Consider the following 20,613-nt stretch of genomic DNA (forward strand, 5'->3'; position numbering starts at 1 on the left):
CCTTGTCCTCATTTTCCTCTCTGTCTCTCTTAAAATGTTAAGCTTGGCTGTCAACAAAAGATGGTGATTAGTTCATATTTAACAAGGTCAGGAGGTATATTGTTCTCTCTCACCATTCCCTAAGATTGTGCCTATACATAGTTACCAAACAGTGAGCTGCTGGCACTGCAGTGTGCCGGCCCACGAGGACTTCAGCGTGTCACCGGACACTGAGGCACACTGGCATCCTCCAAGCCCCCCCCCCTTCTAGGAAAGTCCTCCCCCTTCTCTGCCCTCTCCCCTCCACTCTCTCTCTCTCTCCCTGACGTTTTTAGCGGGCTATTTCTCTCTGTCAAGAACGTTGATACTCCTGGGATAGAGAGTGCAGGTGAAATGCAGACAGGTGTCATCCGGCTGAAGGACGGTTTCTTTGGCCTATAGGCCAAACAGGCTGGCTGACATGTTTTTCCAGCACTAACTACGGCAGTACAAAACTCAAGGAGAGGTGAGACTTATCTAACAGATGAGATAGAGTTAGGAAACACTAAGTTGACAGATAAACATTTGATTTGCAGTGTGTAAACTTAAATGAGATGCTCTGTTATAATGTCGTCAGCAACCCAAAGGAAGGTAATGTCCAAAGAATAACAAGTAGTCCTGGAAATCTTGAGTGAGAGCAAATCAACCAAAATGGATTGATCTGACCAGACTGATTCAGTTCAGTTCATGTGATAACGTCAACCAATGAGTTAAAGAAATCAGGTCATGTTAAAAAAAAAAAAAAAGGAATAAAAAGGAAGAACAATCTGAAAATTTGGCTAGTCGGGATCCCCAACTCCAAAAATCCTTTCCTCCAGAGCTACAAGGTTCCTGGATATACTTCCCCTTATCTATGACTGGGTTTCCTAGCCTACAAACAATTGGGCCTAGGTGATCTTGCGCAAAGCTTTTGTTTGTTTTCCCCCTGCAACTCCTCACTACCCACACAGTAGATAGAAACAGAGTGGAGCTAAAACCCAGAAGTGAGGGGAAGCGAAGGGGTTTTCTCCAGTCCAGTACAGGTGGGGCCATGGGTGGGCCTCACATACTATACACTTGACAAGACAAAGACTGCCCACATACACTACACCTGCATATAGACTACATGCAGACCACAATAAATATAACTCTATTCTATGGAAATGTAGAATTTTGTGCAGTTTCACAGCAGGTAATCTGAGATGCTGTTAAACAGGGTCCATGGGCCTACCTTTGCATATGCATGCAAAATATCACTATAATATTCCTATTGGCACTTATGTGTGTTTATGGTAGCCTAGTGAGTTTTAGTGACATTATCATAGTTGATAGTATTTTTTAAATCTCTTATGGTATCATTATAACATATTGGACTCGGAATTTTGCAGTGATATTCTATAATATCCTTCTAAAATGTATTACAGGTTTACTATAGGCCTACTTATTCGTAAGGTTGGCTGCATTAGTGCTACTACTTCTACCATTAGCCTACTACTACTGCTGCTACTGCTACTGCTACTAGAACTAGGCTACTACCACTACTACTAGTAGCCTACTACTATTACCACTACTACTACTACTGTCACTGGCCTACTGTACTACTAGGAGCCTACTACTGCTACTACTACTACTGTTACTGCAGACACACAAAAGTCCTATCCAGCTATCTTATCTCTTAGCAGCCTGACCTACAGATGATAGTCTATGGGTGAAACATGCACTTCCGATTTAAAGCTGATCTCACTATAATCCCTTCAACAGCTAGAGCTAATCCCAGTCTCAACTCACAGCATAAAGCGTTCACATCGACTTTTGACTTCGACTGCATATCTTAAAAACAAACAAAACAAAAAAAAACTACAGCACTACAGTGATGTTTTTTAACATTTGGATCAAAACTTTCTGTTGTTAAAACAATATTTCTGAGATAAAGAGAGAGCGAGGGGGGACAAATGGCTAATATATTTTAGAAGAATACTATACAACTATCACAGCAAAACTTTAAGATTCTATACGAATATTAGGAATAGTATAGTGATACCACAGGAAATAAAAATACCACTAAGTATGATAAGGTCACTATAAAGTCAATATTGGGCGCCACAGACTTTCTATAATTCTCTATGGGAATAATATAGTGATTTTTCGTTAAGGAAAGAAAGAGCGAGATGGAGCACAAAACAACATCAAAACAGGCAACATCACTGAGGGAAATGAAGATGGCTGTAGGTTGTACTTCCTACTTAAAGTTGCACCTAGCCCCAAGTCTGCGGAGTAAGCACTGGGGCAGTGAGGTCCACACTGACACCTCAAACAGATCCTAAACCATCCGTGAAGTCACCTTGATGGTGTCCAGCGGGTGTCCGGCCAGCAGCAGGCAGGCTCCGGCGACTCCTCCGGCCACGAAGTTCTTGAGCGGAGAAACTCTTTGACTGGCGAGCTCCCCGTCTCCCATCCTCTCCTGTCTGTCTCAGTCTCTCTGCCCTGCCCGACCAGCCAGCCAGCCGGCCACAGCTCCACCTCACACCGACCTGACAGTCCGCAAACGCCCGCTACTCCTCTGATAGGAGCGGTTAGACACGTGTTGTGCTGTCTGTCTGCCTGCCTGCCTGTCTGTCTGTCTGTCTAGCTGCCTGTCTGTCTGTCTAGCTGCCTGTCTGTCGCCACGTCACTGGACTTTGCCTTCACTGAACCGAAAGCGTCTCTCCCGAACGAAAAATGAATTAGAATACCTATATAATGTCCCTACCGTGTCTGTGGTTCTCTGTAGTGAGTTTATAGGGACCTAACTTATAGGCTACCTTAACGGTATTTTTTCGTCTCCTATAGTATCACTATAGCAGTCCTATAATATTACTATAGGGACTTGGCGCGTGTCTGGTACTAAATAGTGAGTTTACAGTGACCTTATAGTATGTGTTTTATCTTCTATAGCACCACTATAATATTCCTATAATATTACTTTAACATTCCCACAGGGACTTAACTAGTGAGTTAGTGACCTCATGGTTATTTTCTTTTCTTTTCTCTTCTCTTCTCTTCTCTTCTCTCCTATATAGGATTTTCTTCTGTAGTGATAAGCGTTGCTGTGTTTTTTGTATTTCTATGGTATCGTTCTAAATTGTAGGATTACTATAGTTCTTTTTCGTGAATGATCAACCAAACGTCTCTCTCTCTCTCTCTCTCTCTCTCTCTCTCTCTCTCTCTCTCTCTCTCTCAAATACAGCAACAACGACCTCTGGCTGTGGCGACCGCACACTAAACTTAACTTGCTCCACACAGGATTAAAGACTGCTTGCTTGTTTTACAGATGGTAAAGTGAGCAGCAGGGGTCCATGCAGTCCATCGCTTCCTTTGGCTGCTGATGTAGCAGTGAGTTGGAAATATCGCTGTCCGAGGTGCTGAAACTCCCCGTCTCTCTCTCTCTCTCTCTCTCTCTCTCTCTCTCTCTCTCTCTCTCTCTCTCTCTCTCTCTCTCTCTCTCTCTGCACACCTGGACTGTCTTGCTCCCGTGCTGCATTCCCTTATGGGAATAATCCTTACGGAAAATTATTATAGTAATTCCTTGATAAACTCTACAAAGCAAAACCCCTATAAACTCAAAACTCTATTTTAGTAATATTATAGCCTAGTGATGCCACAGGGAACTAAAAATACCACAGATTATGATAAGGTCATTGCAAATCACAGCAAGTAGGCTTTGTCCTGCCATTTATAGTTTATAGCCTATATTTATAGTGTTTCTGTTATAGTGACCTTATTGCAGCCTACGTTTACTTCCTATGGCATCACTATGATATCCATATAATATCTGTGCTTATTATTACTTGTGCTTTTGCAGTGATGTTTGTATATTTCCCTCAAAAAAGTATTCTACGATGTAGTTCTTTTCGTTCGGGTGTGATCATACAATGAGATTAGACAAAACTTCAATAATCCCCATGGGAAATTGGGCTAAATGATTTATGTGATGATAATCGTTCATTTTGTTTGTAGGGTTACTTGAAATGCATCATTCCCTACAGCTGACCACAGATATATATTTATTTGTTGGTGACGTCCTTTATGAAATTTAACACGACTCTTAAATATGATTAATAGTCTAAATCTTGTCACTCAGGTAGCCTGTATGACGGGGATTTGAAAAAGATTTTATTTATTTTATTTTTATAGATTTTATAGGTATATATTTTTATCATGCATTGTTATTTTAATGAGGTTGTTTCTGTTGAAAAATCTAAATCTATATACATATAGATACATTTCATGATTAATAATAATAATTACTTATTAATAATACCTATTATAAATTCATATATATGTTGATTCTGAAACTTGTGTGCCTTCCACTCTCTAAACACGCACACACACACACACACACACACTAACAAATCAGCCGGGGATATACGTCATCAACGTGCGCCTCACACAAACCACACTAGCGGGAATTTGTCAGTTGAGGAACAAAATCAGAGAAGTTTGCATTTAGGCAAAGAGAGTGAGTACATTCAGTGAGGGCGGTCGCTTCCTACTCAGGTTGTGAATTTGTACTGAGATCTGCTCAGACTCAAGTTGGGACAGCATGTTTATTTAGTCTCTTTAGTGTTAGGTAGTCTTTGTTTTGGGACAGCTAACGGTAGCTTTCACGTTAGCTAGCTAGTTTACGGTTATCTGTGTCACTTCCGTGTCTTCTAGCCGGATTTAAATCTGTTCTTGTAGACAAAATTCGTCGTAAAGCCATATGCAGCACATTGAATTGACTTTGTTTGTGTTTTTTAATGTCACAGGTAGCAAGAATTGACAGTGGTTGTTTTTTATTCGTCGCCCAGACAAAGTGTGTCACCATGATGCAGAGAAAGAGGTTGTCCAACACACAGAACTCTTCTCAGAGCAAAGCAGCGTCGGTACCGCGGGTAAGAGATATGCAGTGTTTACATCTGTTCAGACACATGTTAGCTCTCCTGGATAGTATGTCACCTTAGATAAGCAAAATGAGGAATAGCTGAACTTCTCTAGAATTAAAATCACTTGAAATTATCCCAGATAGAAAATGTATAATCAACTCACCCATCTTCCCTGGGACCCCTCAAATGGGGTTTCATCTGTGCTTTGGGAATCCATGACATTAAGTTTAGAAACCCCTTTCATTTGTCTATCATCCTGTTCTGTAGCTCTACTTCCTGTCACTGCTAGTAACATACTCCATCCCTGTGACTTCAGTTATACCCACAGAAAAGTTAGCCTGATGTGGACCCAATAGTAAATTTATGGCAGCATGATGTCAGAATCATTAAATATTTTTCAGGGCCATACATTAATGCAATGCTAAATTCTGAAAAGGCATATGAAGATGTCATTTTCATAGTGATTGACATAGAGGTAACTCAAAACATATTAGCAATTTTACTTGTTTTTTATATTGATTTCTCCAATTTCAGTGCTAATTAGGTATGCAATTAACCTAGGTGGCCCATCTGGGTGACAACACACTGTGGGGAAACCTTGGTCATATTTTCTGATAATGGGGTAGCAATAACACATTAATAAAGGTTTCTGAGTGTGTGTTTGCATGTTTCAGCGCTCTGACACCTTGCAGGGTGAGGAAGAGGACGATGACATAACATTTACTCAGCCGAGTACATCACAGGTCCAGAGAGGACTGGAGAGGCTCACACCTGCACAGGTCGACCAAAAGGTAACACACACACACACACACGTACTGTAGCATCGTTCAAATGACAAAAACTCATCTTGGTCTTTTATTTAATGCTTTATTACACACTTTGTCTGTCTGTCCTGTAGACAGCAGAGGTGGTGCAGTACTTTCTAGTGAGGGACCAAAAGAAGATTCCCATCCGCCGAGCAGGTATGAGACACACACACACACACACACACACACACACACACATACACATACACATAAAGATTGATCATGTGTATATTTTAATCTAATACCATTCCTCCTCTTTGTCTATCCTCTAGACCTTGTGAAACATGTGGTGAAAGAGTACAGAAACATCTACACTGAGATCATGAAGAGAGCAGCACGTACCTTTGAGCAGGTGTGTACAGACTGAGAGGATCAGGGGCAACCTTAGCATCTGCTAAAAAATGTCAGATTTAAAAGAGAAAATCCTTCTCAACCACTTTCCCTCCCATCTTTGGCAGTCTTTTTTAATTCTCTCTTACGCCTAACACAATATCCCCCTCTCTCTTTCTTTGTTGTTTTTTCTTGTGCACTCTTTTGGGCAGGTATTCGGTCTTAAACTGGTTGAAATCGACACTAAAAATCACGTGTACATACTGATCAATAAGATGGAGACAGTTGAAGGAGCCCCACTGAGCAAGTGAGTATCTGTTTGGATCCATAACTATATTATTGCATTCATTTTGATGAATCATATCAAATGCTTGAAATGTTCAGTTGAAGTGTACGTATATCTTTTAGTGTCAGCACGATCTTCGGTGCATATTTGTCGGTGTATTAATTAATCTTCTTGTTTTCCTGGTGTGTAAAAGCCCTAGCAATCCAAAGATGGGTCTGCTCTTTGTGATCCTGAGCATTGTTTTCATGAAAGGAGGCGTTGTCAAAGAAAGTGAGTGATATGCCTTTCTGGATTACTCAAGCATTCATTCATCTATCCATGTACGCATGTATTAATCCACCCGTTCACAATATCTTCATGTTGTCCTGATAATGAGGTTAAATTGCACATGCTAAGTACACCATATGAAAAAATGTCTGGTCATGTTTTGTGCTTCAGACCTCATCTGGAATACCCTCAAGAAACTACGCGTTGACCCTGGGTAAGGCAGGAGTTTTTTGTATATTATGTGTATATGCATGTAGTTTGCACCAGATCATAAATGACTTGACATATTGGTCATATTTTTTATTTGTTCATATTGCATGATAATGAGTTATTGCTGTGCTGGTCTCCAGAGAGAAACATGAAGAGTTTGGTGATGTTAAGCGGGTGGTCACAGACGAGTTTGTGCGTCAAAGGTGAGAACCCGTCTCAATTGTTTTTAAGTAGCTTCCTTTTCTTTTTCCCTCCCCCAGTTCCTTGCAAAGCAGATGGGTTGTTGGGTTGGTTAAATGGAGAAAACGTTCACTTTGTTGTGCACCCCTCCCCAACATCCTACTTTCTCCTCTCCCCTCCCCCAAGTCTGAAAGTGTGAATGTCTTTGCTATCGTGGCCCGTTCCCACAGCTTTCAACCCAATGGCTCAGTGGTCTAATGGAGCAGGTCTGTAATCAGAAGGTCCCAGGTTCAAACCTTGCTGGAATCAGTGTGTATAGTCGCCATGTAATACAAGTACTGTACTGGTGTGTTCAGAGCCAGTGTCTGTCAGACCATAGACTCTGGTTTATACCACACCACAGAGCAGCAGGACAGTGGAAGAGACCCAGACCACTACAGCAGAGTGGCTGGTCCAGCACTGACTCCATACATTATTATTGTTATTTGCCTCTTTATGCTAACTTAGGTTATATATCGTCGGTGTCCTGCAGAGGCCTCATATCTCCACAGTCAATTCAGAATTGTGTAACACTGGCTAAGTTTTCAGTAGAGACCTGTGCATTTGTGACATTTTACAATGGACTTTCTGTGGTTTGGTTTAGTCCCAGGGTCATAAAACATTTTCTACAGATTGGACACAATGACTGCTGTCAATTACAGTTAAGAAAATAGCAAGATTGGAGATACAAGGTTTCTGCAAGATATCAGTAGTATTATATTTCTACCATATAATCATGTAGCTAGTTGTAAAGGATATTTTAGGCACTATATCTAAACATACAAGAACATGTATGCTGTATCTAGTGTAATGTTTGCCTCTTTTGAGGATTTGTCAAAGGGTTTTGTGAAGAATGCTCCATACCGGATGACACAGTTTGTTTTCTACGTTATTGTGTATGTGTGTGTGTGTGTGTGTGTGTGTGTGTATGTCCAGATACCTGGAGTATGTGCGAATCCCCCACACAGAGCCGATTGAGCATGAATTCCGCTGGGGTCAACGCGCCGAATTGGAAGTGTCAAAAGTCAAAATCCTGGAGTTCATGGGTCAGGTAAGATCCACCCACCCACCTCAGTAGTGTGTGAACACACAGTATGCCTGCCTGCCAGTGTAAGTAATGGTGATTTGGTGTTTCTGTTATTTTCTCTGTCTCAGCTCCATGACCAGGACCCTCAGAGCTGGAGCCAGCAGTACAAAGAAGCCACCAACCCCAACCCCAACTCCACCCAGGCCAGCACTAGTAGTCAGAGATAACCCCATGTTTACACATGTTATATACATGTTTTTTTGTTGTTGTTCTTTTTCCTTTCTTAACTTTATTTATTTTGGGATGATGCTTGGAGGAAAGGAGAGAAGCCATCAACTCTGCTTCAACTATTTTTTTCTCTTTTTTTTAAGTGTGTTTTTGTGTCAGTGATGTTGGGGGTTTACTTCCCAGTTTGAGCCAACATATATATTTTCTTCTTTTTGGCAGTAAGTGAAGGAGTCATAGTCTACCGGATTTGCAGTTTAACATTACTAAACAGTTCTGTTAGTACCAAAACTAAAAATGAATCAACTCAAAGAGTTGATTTCTGATATATTGAGATGTCCCAGAGGGGATTAATTCATTAATTTGTTACAGAGATGGATATATTGTTGTATTTTGTCTGAATCAGGCCTGGGTCAATCAGTATTTGTGAATAAATAAGTGGAGTTTACTGTGTCAGGACAATATAGATGGTGTCACAGAAAATATAAGAGTCTTTCAAATACGTTAGTGTGGTGGAATCTTTCCAGTATTTATTGCATTGTCCTATGTGGCAAACTTCACCCATCAGTTACTCCAAGTAGATTACAACAGTCACAAAAAAATTGCAAAGATTGCCTAAGGTCTGGTTTGTATGTTTTTATAATGTAAATAAAGTTGTTGACACTTTCCAGACTGTATGTTAGTGTTTGACCTCAGTTGAGCCTTATAAATTATTCATTCATCATTTCTGTGCAAGAGTTTAATAACAGTTAATTTCACACACAAACACAATGTCAGTTATGTGTTTTACTTTTATTGCCTGGACTTTAAGGTGACACAGTGTTATATTTTTTCAAGTTCAGAAAATAAAATCCTTTTATATAGATTTAAAAACATGAATGATTGCCTTTGTCTTTTCATTTGTTATTATTTCTCTCTCACTCTCATCGCTCTGTTAGACAGTCCTCCTAAGTGGCTGCACACTACAAAGCTGAAGACACACAGGCACAACCACACACAGAGCAGTGTTACAACAGCAGTATGAGTCTGATAGCACACCTGTTAAACCTGGATACAGTTTGAATTGATCACATGCAGAAACACAAGTTTATATCTGACTTGACACTGCAGAATACCACTGATAGTAAGAATTGAACGTGACATTAAAGGGATGGTTTGATATTGTGAATGTTGGTTTGCTAATTGTCAGGTGATGGTCACATAGTGGGGAAAAAAGTACACTTGTCCATTTACACTGAAAAACGGCTTGCCATCTGTGTTTGCATTCCTTTATGAAAATAATGTGATGCTTAATTGATCCCTCTGGGGAAATAAGTCTTTTCTGTTGCTCCCTTCCACAGCAAGGTCAAAGGTCAGGGTCAGATACAGAGCAGTGCCCCTGGAGCTGGTAGGGATTCAGTGTATTGCTGAAACACTTAAGCAGGGCGGATGCTTGCTCACACTGCCTTCAACCTCGGTCCTGTGGGTGCAGGGTGCTCTCCCTCCTCACTATGCCACCCTGCTGTCCCCCCCCAAAAGAATGATGGGTACTGAGGTACGCATTAGCTTCAGTGAGGAATGCTAACAGGCCATTTTTCAGCAAAATGGGGAAACACACATAATGTAATAAGTGCCAGGTGAAGCAAACTAGCAGTACAGTTTTCAAATCGACCCTTTTAAGGAGCACCCATGACATCCAGACTGAAGGGCAGGCAAGGTGAACCTGATCAGAAGACAGCCACACTGGATAGAGGTCCACAAACATATACACCTTGTCAATATTATACACAATTAGCCAGTTAGCTTTGAAATATTCTTCTAATATTTCCCAAAAAATGCTGACACATTGCACCACAAGACAACTATTAGTATTGCAACAGATTCCCTTTAGTTTGCCATTAAAATGACCCACATGAGGTAAGAACATGATGCTACATTGCACATACATGGCCTATATCTTCCTTGTGTGTAAGTGTGTGTATGTGTATAGGGTGCATAGAGTTATCATTATGTATATTTGTAATAACAGAGGCACGTGATGGTATTGGGCAGTTAGGGTGCCGACTCGTCCCTTGTAGTTTTACCCCAAAGGATTGTGGGTTCTGTAGTTTGCAAAGTCCAAATAGAGCGCTTTCTCTCATAAGTCTCACTCTGATTGGTTGACCACATCACAGCATTGCTACACATAAACTCCAGGTTGTCTCTCCTCATTGGTTTGTACCGCTGTGACAAATACTGTACAACACCCACCCAAAAACCTTCTCACCAGACTCTAACCTTTGGATACTCTTGTAATGCCCTTTGGTGAATGAAGAAATAACTGATCAGACGTAACATTACATGACACAAAATGACACAAATTGACACGACATCAAGTAAGAGCTGGTTGTCAATAACTGTAGATTGGCAGCTGCATTAGTAAAGGTAGGGGAGAGGAAATAAAAAAAGGACAGAACAAAGAAAGGAGGGAGTAAAAGGATCAAGGGAGGAAGGAAGGAAGGAAAGCACCAAGAAAAAGAGATAAGAGGGGTGGGGGTGGGGGGGTGCATTCCAGAGTATCCAAATAGTGATACTGGTATTCTGGCCAGCGTTCAGCAACAGTGGTTCAGTTTTCACAGAAAAGGAACCCTCTTCTTCATATCACAGGCATTTGGCCAGAGTCCTGCATTATAAAGTGCATTACAACAGAAATAGGCTGCCATCTGAGAAATGTCTCTTTTTCATTTATCACAAACCGAGTTTTCCATTTCACAACAATGACCACAACAACAACAGTGATCACTAAGATTATTTAATAAAAAAAAAAAAGCCCCTAGGCCCCTTTCCATGAAGGCAGATGGAAAGGAAGCCTCCTCCCTGTCTTGTCTCCTCTAGATGTGCTCTGGGACGGTCTCTAATGCCTCCTCTGTGTCTCTGTCCACGTCCACGTTCTGAAAGAGACACTAGTGATGACAAGCTGATCACAATGTGTGTGTGTGTGTGTGTGTGTGTGTGTGTGTGTGTGTGTGTGTGTGTGTATGGCACATACTAACATTAATATAAGTGTGGAGAATGTCAAGACACTTTTAAAGAGAGAGCGCATTTTCAGTTTTCAGAGAAAAATCTTTTCCTAGGCTAAATTTAGCCTTCTGCAGCAACCTACTGACCAGCACTGCACAACATGTGATCAGACATGCTGACTGATTTAAGGTCATCAGCCAATTTCTGTGCCAATTTAAGATGTTTGGGCTATTAATTAGGAGGATAAGGTTGACCATGGTGAAGACAGCCAGATTTCAAACAAAAAAAAAATAGTCAGTTAGTTAGTCAGTTACCCAGAGATATACAGTACAAAATAAACTGTGGTTACACCTCATGGTTCTTAGGTATAGGCAGTGTAAAGGACAAATTTTGATATTGGTCTAATTTGCTTATTATATACATATTATAGCATATGATGTGTGCATGTGCGCTGAATGAATGCTTTTGAGTGAACGTACAGAACGTCTGTATCCCTGTGCTCAGGGTTCGTATCGTTACTCACAACTGGTTTGTCCCTGTGTGTGTTGACAGCTTCAATGTTGAGGAAGACAGACTCCACTTTACAACCTGAGAGACGAGGAGGAAGAAACAGAGACAGGTTGTGATGTATGTGTGCGATAAAGAGATGGAGAGATTCAGAGTTATAGTGCAACTGACATGAAAGGGAGGTCATCGTTATGTGACAAGATGAAGGGGAAACGGAGAGACTGACCGTAGGCGACTGGTGTGAGTTTCAGAACCGTGTGGAGAGGACACTTCAGGTAGGGCAGCTCATCTGACACACACACAGAGAGAGAGAGAGAGAGAGAGAGAGAGAGAGAGAGAGAGAGAGAGAGAGAGAGAGAGAGAGAGAGGGAGGGAGGGAGGCAATATTTGTTTTATTCCAAAATGGTACATATGCATTTTGAGGAAACCATCATCAAATAGTAATTATCCTATTTTGTAATCAGCTTCTTCTGAGAGCTACCAGACTTCAACAGTATATCCTCATGTGTCTCATTTTCATATCAAGTTATGTGACAAAGCGAAGATAAAGCATCTGAGATCTAAGGCTCATTCATATCAATCAATGTGGTAGAGGAAGGAGACTTGGATGTATTCTTCTCACTTGCACTCTTGTCCAGGAAGTAGGCCAGCAGACACCTCATGACGGCCTGGTGACAGATAACTAAAACGTTCTCCTGCCTCTCCAGCTCCATGATATGACCGGCTCCAGACGTTGGACAAGGTCCTCGTAGGACTGGTACACACACGCACACACACACATTGGCACAGAGATATGTTATACTGTGCACACACACATGCATGCACACACACACTCTCAAACAATTCAATTCAACATTATTGTCATTCCACCTTAAACAAATGCACAGTGAAACAACACTTACAGTAGCAAAAGTACAAACTGCAGCAAGAGGTAGGGCAGCTCACAGTCAACGTAGCATTACAGTATTTACAGGATCACAGTTATTAAAGTGAATGGTAGTGGGTAAAGAGTCCTGTTCTGCATCCTTATGGCTTGGGGCTGAAAACTGTTCCTGATAGTAAGGGAGCAAACAGTTCATGGTTGGGTTGTTTGGTTGCTAAAGATACTGCGGGTCTTCCTCTCACACTGAGCACCCAGTGATGAAGTGGAGTTTTTACAACCCGCTGTAAGGTAGTGCAGTCCGAGGCCTTGCCGTTCCCAAATTATCCCATACCATTCCCATATGATGCAGCAAGGGAGTATGCTCTCTACTGTACGGGTTAACTAGTTTGCAGACTTCTCAGGTAGTGAAGATGCTGCTGTACCTTTGCAACCAGTGAAAAGGTTTTACAGCTCCATCCCTTGGTAATGTAAGAAGGAACCCAAAGGTGTTGACGCTCTCCATTGCGATCCTGTCGATTTGCACTGGGGCACGGTCAGTTTGTTGTTTGCTGAAGTCAAATTTTGGCTCATTTGTCTTGTCAGAGTCGAGGGATAAACTGTCTGCGCACCACGCTTCATGATGTTTCACCTCCTCCCTGCTCCCTGTACGCTGACTCAGCCTGTGATTAGGCCCACCACTGTCATCAGCAAACTTAATGATGGTGCTGGAGTCCTGCCTGGCAACACAGTTGTGTTGCCAGGTTTGTCCCAACACCCCACGTTGAGAACCACCACAGTACACAACCCTGTTCAAATTTAGTGTGTGTGAGGTGTGGTGCCCCATCCTGACAGCCTGAGGCCTGTTGGTCAGGAACTCTAACATCCAGTGAGTTCTGAGACCAGTTTCTATGATGTGATGGTGTTGAATGCTGACCTGTAGTCGATAAACAGCATTATTGCATTCATGTTCTTTCTTCAAGATGGGACAAGGCCGAGAAATTGTAGATTGTGTAGATCTGTGGGGACGGTATGAAATTTGGTGATGGTCCAGTGTGTCTGGCCTTGATGTGGGTTGATGCCCAACCTCTCACAGCACCACATGATTACTGGAGCGAGTGCAATAGTCATTGAGGCACGTAATTATATTTTTATTGGGTGGCTGTCTTAAAGCAGATGGGGACAACCACCTGGGCCCGGGACATGTTGACAATGACTGAGCGCTCTGAGTGTGCGGCTGGGATGTCAGCTTTTTGTGTTAACCCTTTTCAGGGTTCTTCGCACGTCATCTAGGTGAGCACTTCGTCTCCTGGAGGAGCCTGACACTGTGTTGCAGGCCTCAAAGCACACACAGAAGTTGTTGAGCTCACCTGTAAAGAAGGCAATACTGTCACAAGTGCAGGTGTTCTTACTCTTGTAGTCAGTGGTGATCTGGATCCCATTCCACATGAATCTGGGATTGCTGGCTTTGGAGTTTTCAAGCATATGTGTTTTTTGCCCTCTTCATGTTGTTGTTGAGGTTTCTCCTTATTGCCCCAGCATTGTTGGATCCATGGAATCGGGAAGCGTCTGGATCACTGTCTTTACACTCACATCTTTAACACATTTGCTGATGTATCCAGTGACTGGTGAAGTGTATTCTTCGATGTTGGTGTAAGATCCTTGTGTGCCTGCCTCTTTGAACATATTCCAGTTGGTGCATTCAAAGAAGGCCTGAAGAGATGATTCTGCCCCATCAAGCCACAGATTATTAAGTCTGAAAACTAGTTTGACATGTCTTTTATTGACTTGTCTGTAAATGGGGATCAGGAAAACAGATGGGAAAAGGAGATGTGGTCAAAATAGTCGAAGTGGAGGTGTGGGATGGCTTCTCTTGTAGGACAAGATTTAGGGAGAACTGCTGAAAAGTTTGTTCCATGTCTCCCTCAATGATAAAAAAAAACACCCTTGGGGGGCACTGCCTGTTTTTCTAATTGTTCCACAGAGAAATTTGAGTGCCTCTTTAGTATTAGTACTCAGGGCTTTGTACACTGCTATGATGATAATGATGGTGACCTTTTATCATCAGGAAATCTGATTCAGTTTCATGAGCTGCGTTTGTGTTGCATGCTTTGTTTATGTAAATACTCAAGCTTCTGTCTCTGGTCTTACACAATGCTTTGTTTCAGCAGACTAGGGAATTAGTGTATCCATCAATCCTGTATCCTGGATGGAGTTGTCCAGATTGTTTTTATACATGTACACACACATTTATATGGTGGGACATACAGATAGCTACACTCATGCTCAAACACTTATATCACTGCATGCTCATATGTAAGGAGTATACTAATTCCTGTAGTTGCACATTTGTAGAACCTATTATGAAGACCTTTAGTATAATGCAGTGAAGGATAAAGTTTGAAAGCCTTTGCTTAACACATGGTGAAAACAATCTCGTTCCTCACCTCTCCTTTGGGGTAGCGGTAGCGGTACTTGTCTTGGTCCCTCAGTGCAAACTCCTCTGGGTAATTGTCTTGGATCTCCTCATACGTCATGTCTTCACAAACCCCCTGAGACAGCAAAGACAGCGAGAGTCAGAAACACACAAACTGCAGAGGAGAACTGAAAACTTTGAAGTGTACCCCCGCCCCCCCGCCCCCCTCTCTCTTTCCCTCACACACACAAATGCCTCCCTACACACACATAAAAAGACAACACAGTCTAAAAAAATGTGTGAAATGAGGACAAACTCTGAACTGCAGAGTATGTGCTGTGGACACAAATAATATGATGATTACTCATTCCTCCACCACAAAAGGATTATGTGACAATAGCACAAATTGGGCACACCCTTTTCACCTGTTTGTCACGTGAGAAAGTTATCTAATGGTTACATTTAGGCAAGCAAAGCAACTTGGGTGAAGGTTAGGGTATGCTTTTAGTCATGGCTAAATAAGAAAAACCTGTGTCTCATTTATATACATAATCCTTTTGTGGTGGGGAAATGTATTTCTCTCATGTTCTTAGCATTTAAGACATCGTGCTCATTTCACAAAGTAACAGCACTCACAGCATCTATCTCATTGAGGGCCTTCCACTGTTCATACGGGACTCCCAGGGCCTCTGCAGTCTGGATGGTCCTCTTCATGTGGCTGGTCCACACCTTCAGGTCACTGATACACTGGCCACGCATGTACGCACCCAGAGCACTGGCAAACTGACAGACAGACAGACAGACAGAGACAGACAGAGACAGACAGAGACAGACAGACAGACAGACAGACAGACAGTGAGGACAGTGTTGTTAGCAAGGTAGAGAGATACATACATACAGAACAATATGACTCCAAAATACATGGATATGGACACATACAACCAGGGGGATACATACACCCACCTGCAAACCCACACACACACACACACACAGTCCCAGACTCCTAACCTTGCTCCCGCGAGGCGACAGCCCTGAATCTCCCCCGATGCGTCCCACCAGGTTGAGTTCGCTCTCTCCGTGGCGGCTCAGGTAGATGGAGCGCGGTGTGACGTGGATGTTCATCAGGTAGTAGACTATCCTGCTCTGGATGTGGTCCTGCACCCGGTTCACCAGGTACCTACTGCCCACGTTGAAGATTTTGATGTAGGACAAGTTCCTGCATGGAGAAAACAGAGTGTGAGAGGGGAAGCAGGCAGGAAAATATGCATTTTATACAGACAGAACTATATCTGACAAGTTTAAAGCTGCTCTCCTCCCCCCTATACACACCCTGACAGTAGCAATGAGTGACAGGTGATGGACAGACTGATGGCCTCCTGCTCCAGAGTTTAGCAGGAACAATGACACTATCAATACTGCAGAGATTCTGACACATTATCTTGCTTATTTATGTTCACCAAACATGGGGATTACTTTTGCTGAATTCAAACAAAATGTCAACTGATAAAACCAACAATTTCTGTGCTGTTTTTGACTGGGAACTGATCTTTTGTTTAGATAATGTCAGATTGGTATCGTGGATGCTGTCACCTGTCCTTGTCGTCATCCAGTGGGACATAGGTCATCTTATAACAGTCAATCCTCTTCAGGAAGTCAGCCACCACCTCCTCCTTGTCACAGTCCACATAGTCAGGACTGCTCAGCTTCACTTGCTATGTGTGAAGAGAGAGGGAGAGAGAGAGAGAGAGAGAGAGAGAACACACATTAGCTGGCTGTCTGGCAACAGTAACCAACCCATAATTAAGAGCCTTGACTACAGACTGTGAACACAACCGGGCTATAGAACGATGCAGAGGGGAAAGGGGTTTAATGCAACATATGTTAACTTGTCATGTTGATGCTTTGGTCATATTGTTCTTTGCTTTGATGCCATGAAGTGAAGTGAACTGAAGAGAGAACTGTAGTAAAAGAGTGAAGAACGGGAAAAAGAGAGCAGGGGAGGCATTCACCATATGTGCAGACAGTCTTGTTAGCCCTGGGGCTTTGGGAAAATATTGTTCCCGGGACACGCGTGACTTGGCAATATCTGAACTGCGCTCCTCTGACATACACAGTTACTACGCTGCCGCTTTCTCATCGGTTCAGTCTGCTCCACCAATAATAAGAAACACACTGGGTCTTGGCTCAAAACAGCTCTTGGCTCAAAGTTGTCGCCTTGCAGTGATCTTGGAACCACAACTTCCTGCACAAAAAACACACATACACACACACGCGCTTACTGTAATATTCTCCGCAATGATTTCAGGATCGTCACATATCGACTCGACAAAGAAAACCTGCAGAGGGAGGAAAAAGGGGGAGAAAAAATGATACCACAGTTGGGATGCATTGTCAATCTCAGGTTTCTGTTTGTAAAGAGAAAAAAGAACGAACACACTGACCTTGTATCCGTTTTCCTTGGCAAAGCCGAGGATGACCTCTCTGCGCTCTGGGGTGGTGTTGGTGGCATCAAACACCTTACAGGGGACATAAATAAGATTAGTAACAATGACTAATGACTATGATACCATGCACCAATGTTTCTTAAACTGTCAGAACCCAAAAATGTTTTCCTGCTATACAGTAGGGTATATTACACAGCTGCTGCAACTATGAATGGAAAGAAAACCACCATAGAAATTAGAATAATCGATAAAGCAACAGAGTAATAAAGGATTTGATGTTAGTTTTCACTCACCGCCACCTGACCAGGCTCTCTGGTGAAGTAGTGACACACATCTTTCAGGGCAGCGATGGCACAGGCCCTGTGAACAGAAAAAGACAAATAACACACAGTTCAGAAGCAGCACAATTTCTGGATTATATAGAAAAAAAGAAACACAGTCTGACTTGGTTTACAGTTCAACAACACACTGATCAGTTCATACTTTTTGATTGGTTTATATTCCAAGAAGATGAGACAACATGTCAAGTCATACACTGTTCCAACAAGTCACTGTGTGATTGGTTCGTACTTGCGTATCTTCATGGCCTCCTCATTGTCGGGTCTGAAGAACTCATAGCTGTTGTAGGAGCGCGTGGCGTCTCTCCTGTACTGCCCAACATTGAACACTGTTACAGGAAGAGGAAGTGATGTCAGGGAAGCCTTCGAAGCCGTCATCGTAGTAACATGTTTGCTGATGACGCCACGTTAAATTTCAAAGATCGTTCTTTGATTAATGATCTCTTCTCATGCTTTAGTGCGACTCTAAGATTGTGTTTGAGAGATCATTCATGAGTGCATGTGCCGAGTTTATAAAACACACTTAGACTTATACATTTAGACTTTTTTTAGACTTATAAATGTGACAGCAAGCCAATAAAGCTACACACGCAACTTCCATTAAAAAGTTATAAATTAGTCCAAACTAGATGAAGGCTTTTCATATGTTGCAACACTTTAGGCATTTTAGCATCTCTACACCTATGCAGTGACAGCTCTCTCAGACTTCTGCATGCCCAGTCAGGGGAGCTGGCGGCTTTTTCATATCAGCTCAAGGTCTGTGACAACACTCGTGTGGAGTTATGCACATACATTCACCACAGTGCCGTGGGACACTATCCAACTTAATCACAATACTTGAGAAAATGATTGCCTGTTGTTTATTGAGGAGAAGCTAATTATTAACAGGACGTTAAAGGAAAAATATATCTTAGCTATGAATCTTCACACCTTAGCTGCAGATTTTCACAAAACTTCCACAGTTCTCTTCGCATATTTAGAACGGACTACATGTCTTTGCCACGACCATCCAGAATCTGTACGTTTACTGTAAGATCAAATATCATTGTACAGTAAAACATTTCTGCCACTGAGGACCCAAAGGTGAGTCTAAACATGAGTCTAAATGTGACTGTGAGCGCAAAGGCGTGCGGTACCTTTGGTGGGAACCCCGATCCAGTTGAGGTATCTGGTGAGCTTCTTAGAGATGTAGGTTTTCCCTCTGGCCGGGAGTCCCACCATCACTATCATGGTGGGGGAGTTGGTGAACTGCGGCACCGACGCTGAAACACACATAAGACAGAGAGAGAGAGAGAAGTATTACAGATCCTTGTTTTTTTTAATTTTGGTGTCTGTTCAGCCATGGTGGCTATCGCTGCTCATGCTAACTACCCAGTTCTTCTGTTTATTCCAAACAAACCGGAAACGTAACACATCGATTCCTGTGCAGGATCTTTCTCAGGACAGACCTACCAGACACCGGGTGTTTAGAACAGCAAACACAAAAGCTTTCATGAACTGGCTTTAGCTTGACTCACTGCTGTGTTATCTGTGGTAGAGAATAGCAAAATAGATGTTTATTTATATGAAATCGTTGCTGATTATTACTTTAAGTTCACATATGCCAGTAGCGTGAGTCTGAGTCTGAAGCGTGTCATATCTAATTAACTTAAGTACACATTTGCGCACACACAAACACATGCAAACACCCATGCACACACATACACACACACACACACACCACATACACACACACACACACACACTCACATGGCCTTGACCTTTGGGGTGAATGGCCGTCAGGTCCCTTACAGTGGGGGACACTGTGTTCTATACAAGTAATCCTCTGAACCCAAAGGCACACAGCTACACAAACAGCCAAAACACCATTGATAAGCAAAATTACTCGGCATTCAAGAACAGCTCCAACCTCCTGTGATGTGGGATTCATGACAAGTATCAACTTGTCAGACCCAGGTGTGAAGCCACAATGTGTGTGTGTGTGTAAGAGTGTGCGTACTCACAGCCTCTCCGGCGGCTCAGCTTGCTGTTCATCCATGGAACCCAGGTCTTCTCTAGAGGATTTTGAGTCAGTGTAGTTTGTTTCCTGGACATAACTGCCACAACCAAGTGTGTGTGTGTGTGTGTAGACCTATATACAGTATGTGTCTGTCTGAGCGTGTGTGTGTGTGACACACTTGACAGAAGGACGAAATAAAAAGGAGCTGTCCAGGTGAGCTTTGAGTGATATTGAACTGGCGGTGAAAAGGAGGAGGAGATTCACTGGTGTGTGTGTGTGTCAGCATACCTGCGCGGCTAATGGCACGGGACAACGTGCTTCTAACTGGACCAGCGAGCTGTCAGTCACGTAAATTATGGGGGTAACGCCCAGAGTGAGATCAGCCACCAATCAAAAACCACAACACGTGACAAAACAGGTCTGGGTGAGCAGCATGGGGCTTTATTAACAACCAAGCAGAGCAGCTCCATTATGAATTGGCTGCTTAAAGATAGCCGATGGTAAGTCCTAAGGCTGCCCAATGTGTGTGTGTGTGTGTGTGTGTGTGTGTTTGAGGGTGGGGTGGTGGGAAAGGGTGAGATGGGAGAAGAAAAAGAAAGAACAGGGGGGGAGACATAGAGAAAGTGACATGGGAGAAAAGGACAAAGGAGAGGGAGGGAGAAAGGGAGGGGGAGAGAGAGAGAGAGAGAGAGAGAGAGAGAGAGAGAGAGAGATTCTGAGTGTGTGTTTTGTGTTTACTCGATGGTGATTAGTTGTTTGGCCGCTAGGGAACAGAATGTATGACAGGACACCCGCCTGTT

General features: G+C 42.6%; 3 protein-coding genes across 6 annotated transcripts in view; 1 reads left to right on the forward strand and 2 right to left on the reverse strand.

The window, feature by feature from the left end:
* Positions 1-2,609, reverse strand: part of LOC139667425 (mitochondrial carnitine/acylcarnitine carrier protein) — a 7,835-nt gene extending 5,226 nt beyond the window's left edge. Inside the window, exon 1 of the mRNA XM_071546877.1 lies at positions 2,339-2,609. Within this exon, the coding sequence (XP_071402978.1) occupies positions 2,339-2,452 (114 nt within the window). The 5' untranslated portion in view covers positions 2,453-2,609. The remainder of the gene's footprint in view (positions 1-2,338) is intronic.
* A 1,813-nt stretch (positions 2,610-4,422) lies between these two features.
* ndnl2 (necdin-like 2) lies at positions 4,423-8,938 on the forward strand. 4 transcript variants are annotated; one of them, XM_071546873.1, is made up of 11 exons: positions 4,423-4,495; positions 4,785-4,910; positions 5,576-5,692; positions 5,800-5,863; positions 5,980-6,059; positions 6,250-6,344; positions 6,517-6,593; positions 6,762-6,804; positions 6,941-7,003; positions 7,956-8,070; positions 8,175-8,938. In XM_071546873.1, exons 2-11 carry the CDS (start codon positions 4,842-4,844, stop codon positions 8,271-8,273), a joined length of 822 nt encoding a protein of 273 aa, XP_071402974.1. In that variant the 5' UTR covers positions 4,423-4,495; positions 4,785-4,841; the 3' UTR covers positions 8,274-8,938. The 4 variants fall into 4 exon arrangements, with proteins under 4 accessions (XP_071402974.1, XP_071402975.1, XP_071402976.1 ...); XM_071546874.1 differs by having other exon boundaries at positions 4,425-4,495; positions 4,827-4,910; XM_071546875.1 differs by lacking the exon at positions 4,423-4,495 and having other exon boundaries at positions 4,842-4,895.
* A 148-nt stretch (positions 8,939-9,086) lies between these two features.
* On the reverse strand, positions 9,087-20,032 carry LOC139667422 (6-phosphofructo-2-kinase/fructose-2,6-bisphosphatase). Its single transcript, XM_071546872.1, is given in 15 exon segments — positions 9,087-11,180; positions 11,774-11,838; positions 11,984-12,046; positions 12,380-12,473; positions 12,476-12,511; positions 15,064-15,168; positions 15,669-15,815; positions 16,041-16,248; positions 16,623-16,744; positions 17,312-17,368; positions 17,474-17,548; positions 17,770-17,836; positions 18,047-18,143; positions 18,951-19,076; positions 19,818-20,032. Coding segments are annotated over 15 exon segments (1,413 nt in total). The 5' UTR covers positions 19,909-20,032; the 3' UTR covers positions 9,087-11,120.
* Positions 20,033-20,613: the final 581 nt, after the last annotated feature.

Source organism: Centroberyx affinis, unplaced genomic scaffold (assembly GCF_046629955.1).
Source record: "Centroberyx affinis isolate AG114_WGS23_722 - 3 ecotype Tasmania unplaced genomic scaffold, CSIRO-AGI_Caff_v1 ptg005521l_1, whole genome shotgun sequence".
Lineage (NCBI taxonomy): Eukaryota > Metazoa > Chordata > Actinopteri > Beryciformes > Berycidae > Centroberyx > Centroberyx affinis.

Coding starts and splice junctions, on each gene's coding strand:
- ndnl2 (XM_071546873.1), top strand. CDS start 4,842: ATGATGCAGAGAAAGAGGTTGTCCAACACACAGAACTCTTCTCAGAGC. Junction 6,805..6,940: donor AAACTACGCGTTGACCCTGG/GTAAGGCAGGAG, acceptor GCTGGTCTCCAG/AGAGAAACATGAAGAGTTTG. Junction 8,071..8,174: donor TCCTGGAGTTCATGGGTCAG/GTAAGATCCACC, acceptor TCTCTGTCTCAG/CTCCATGACCAGGACCCTCA.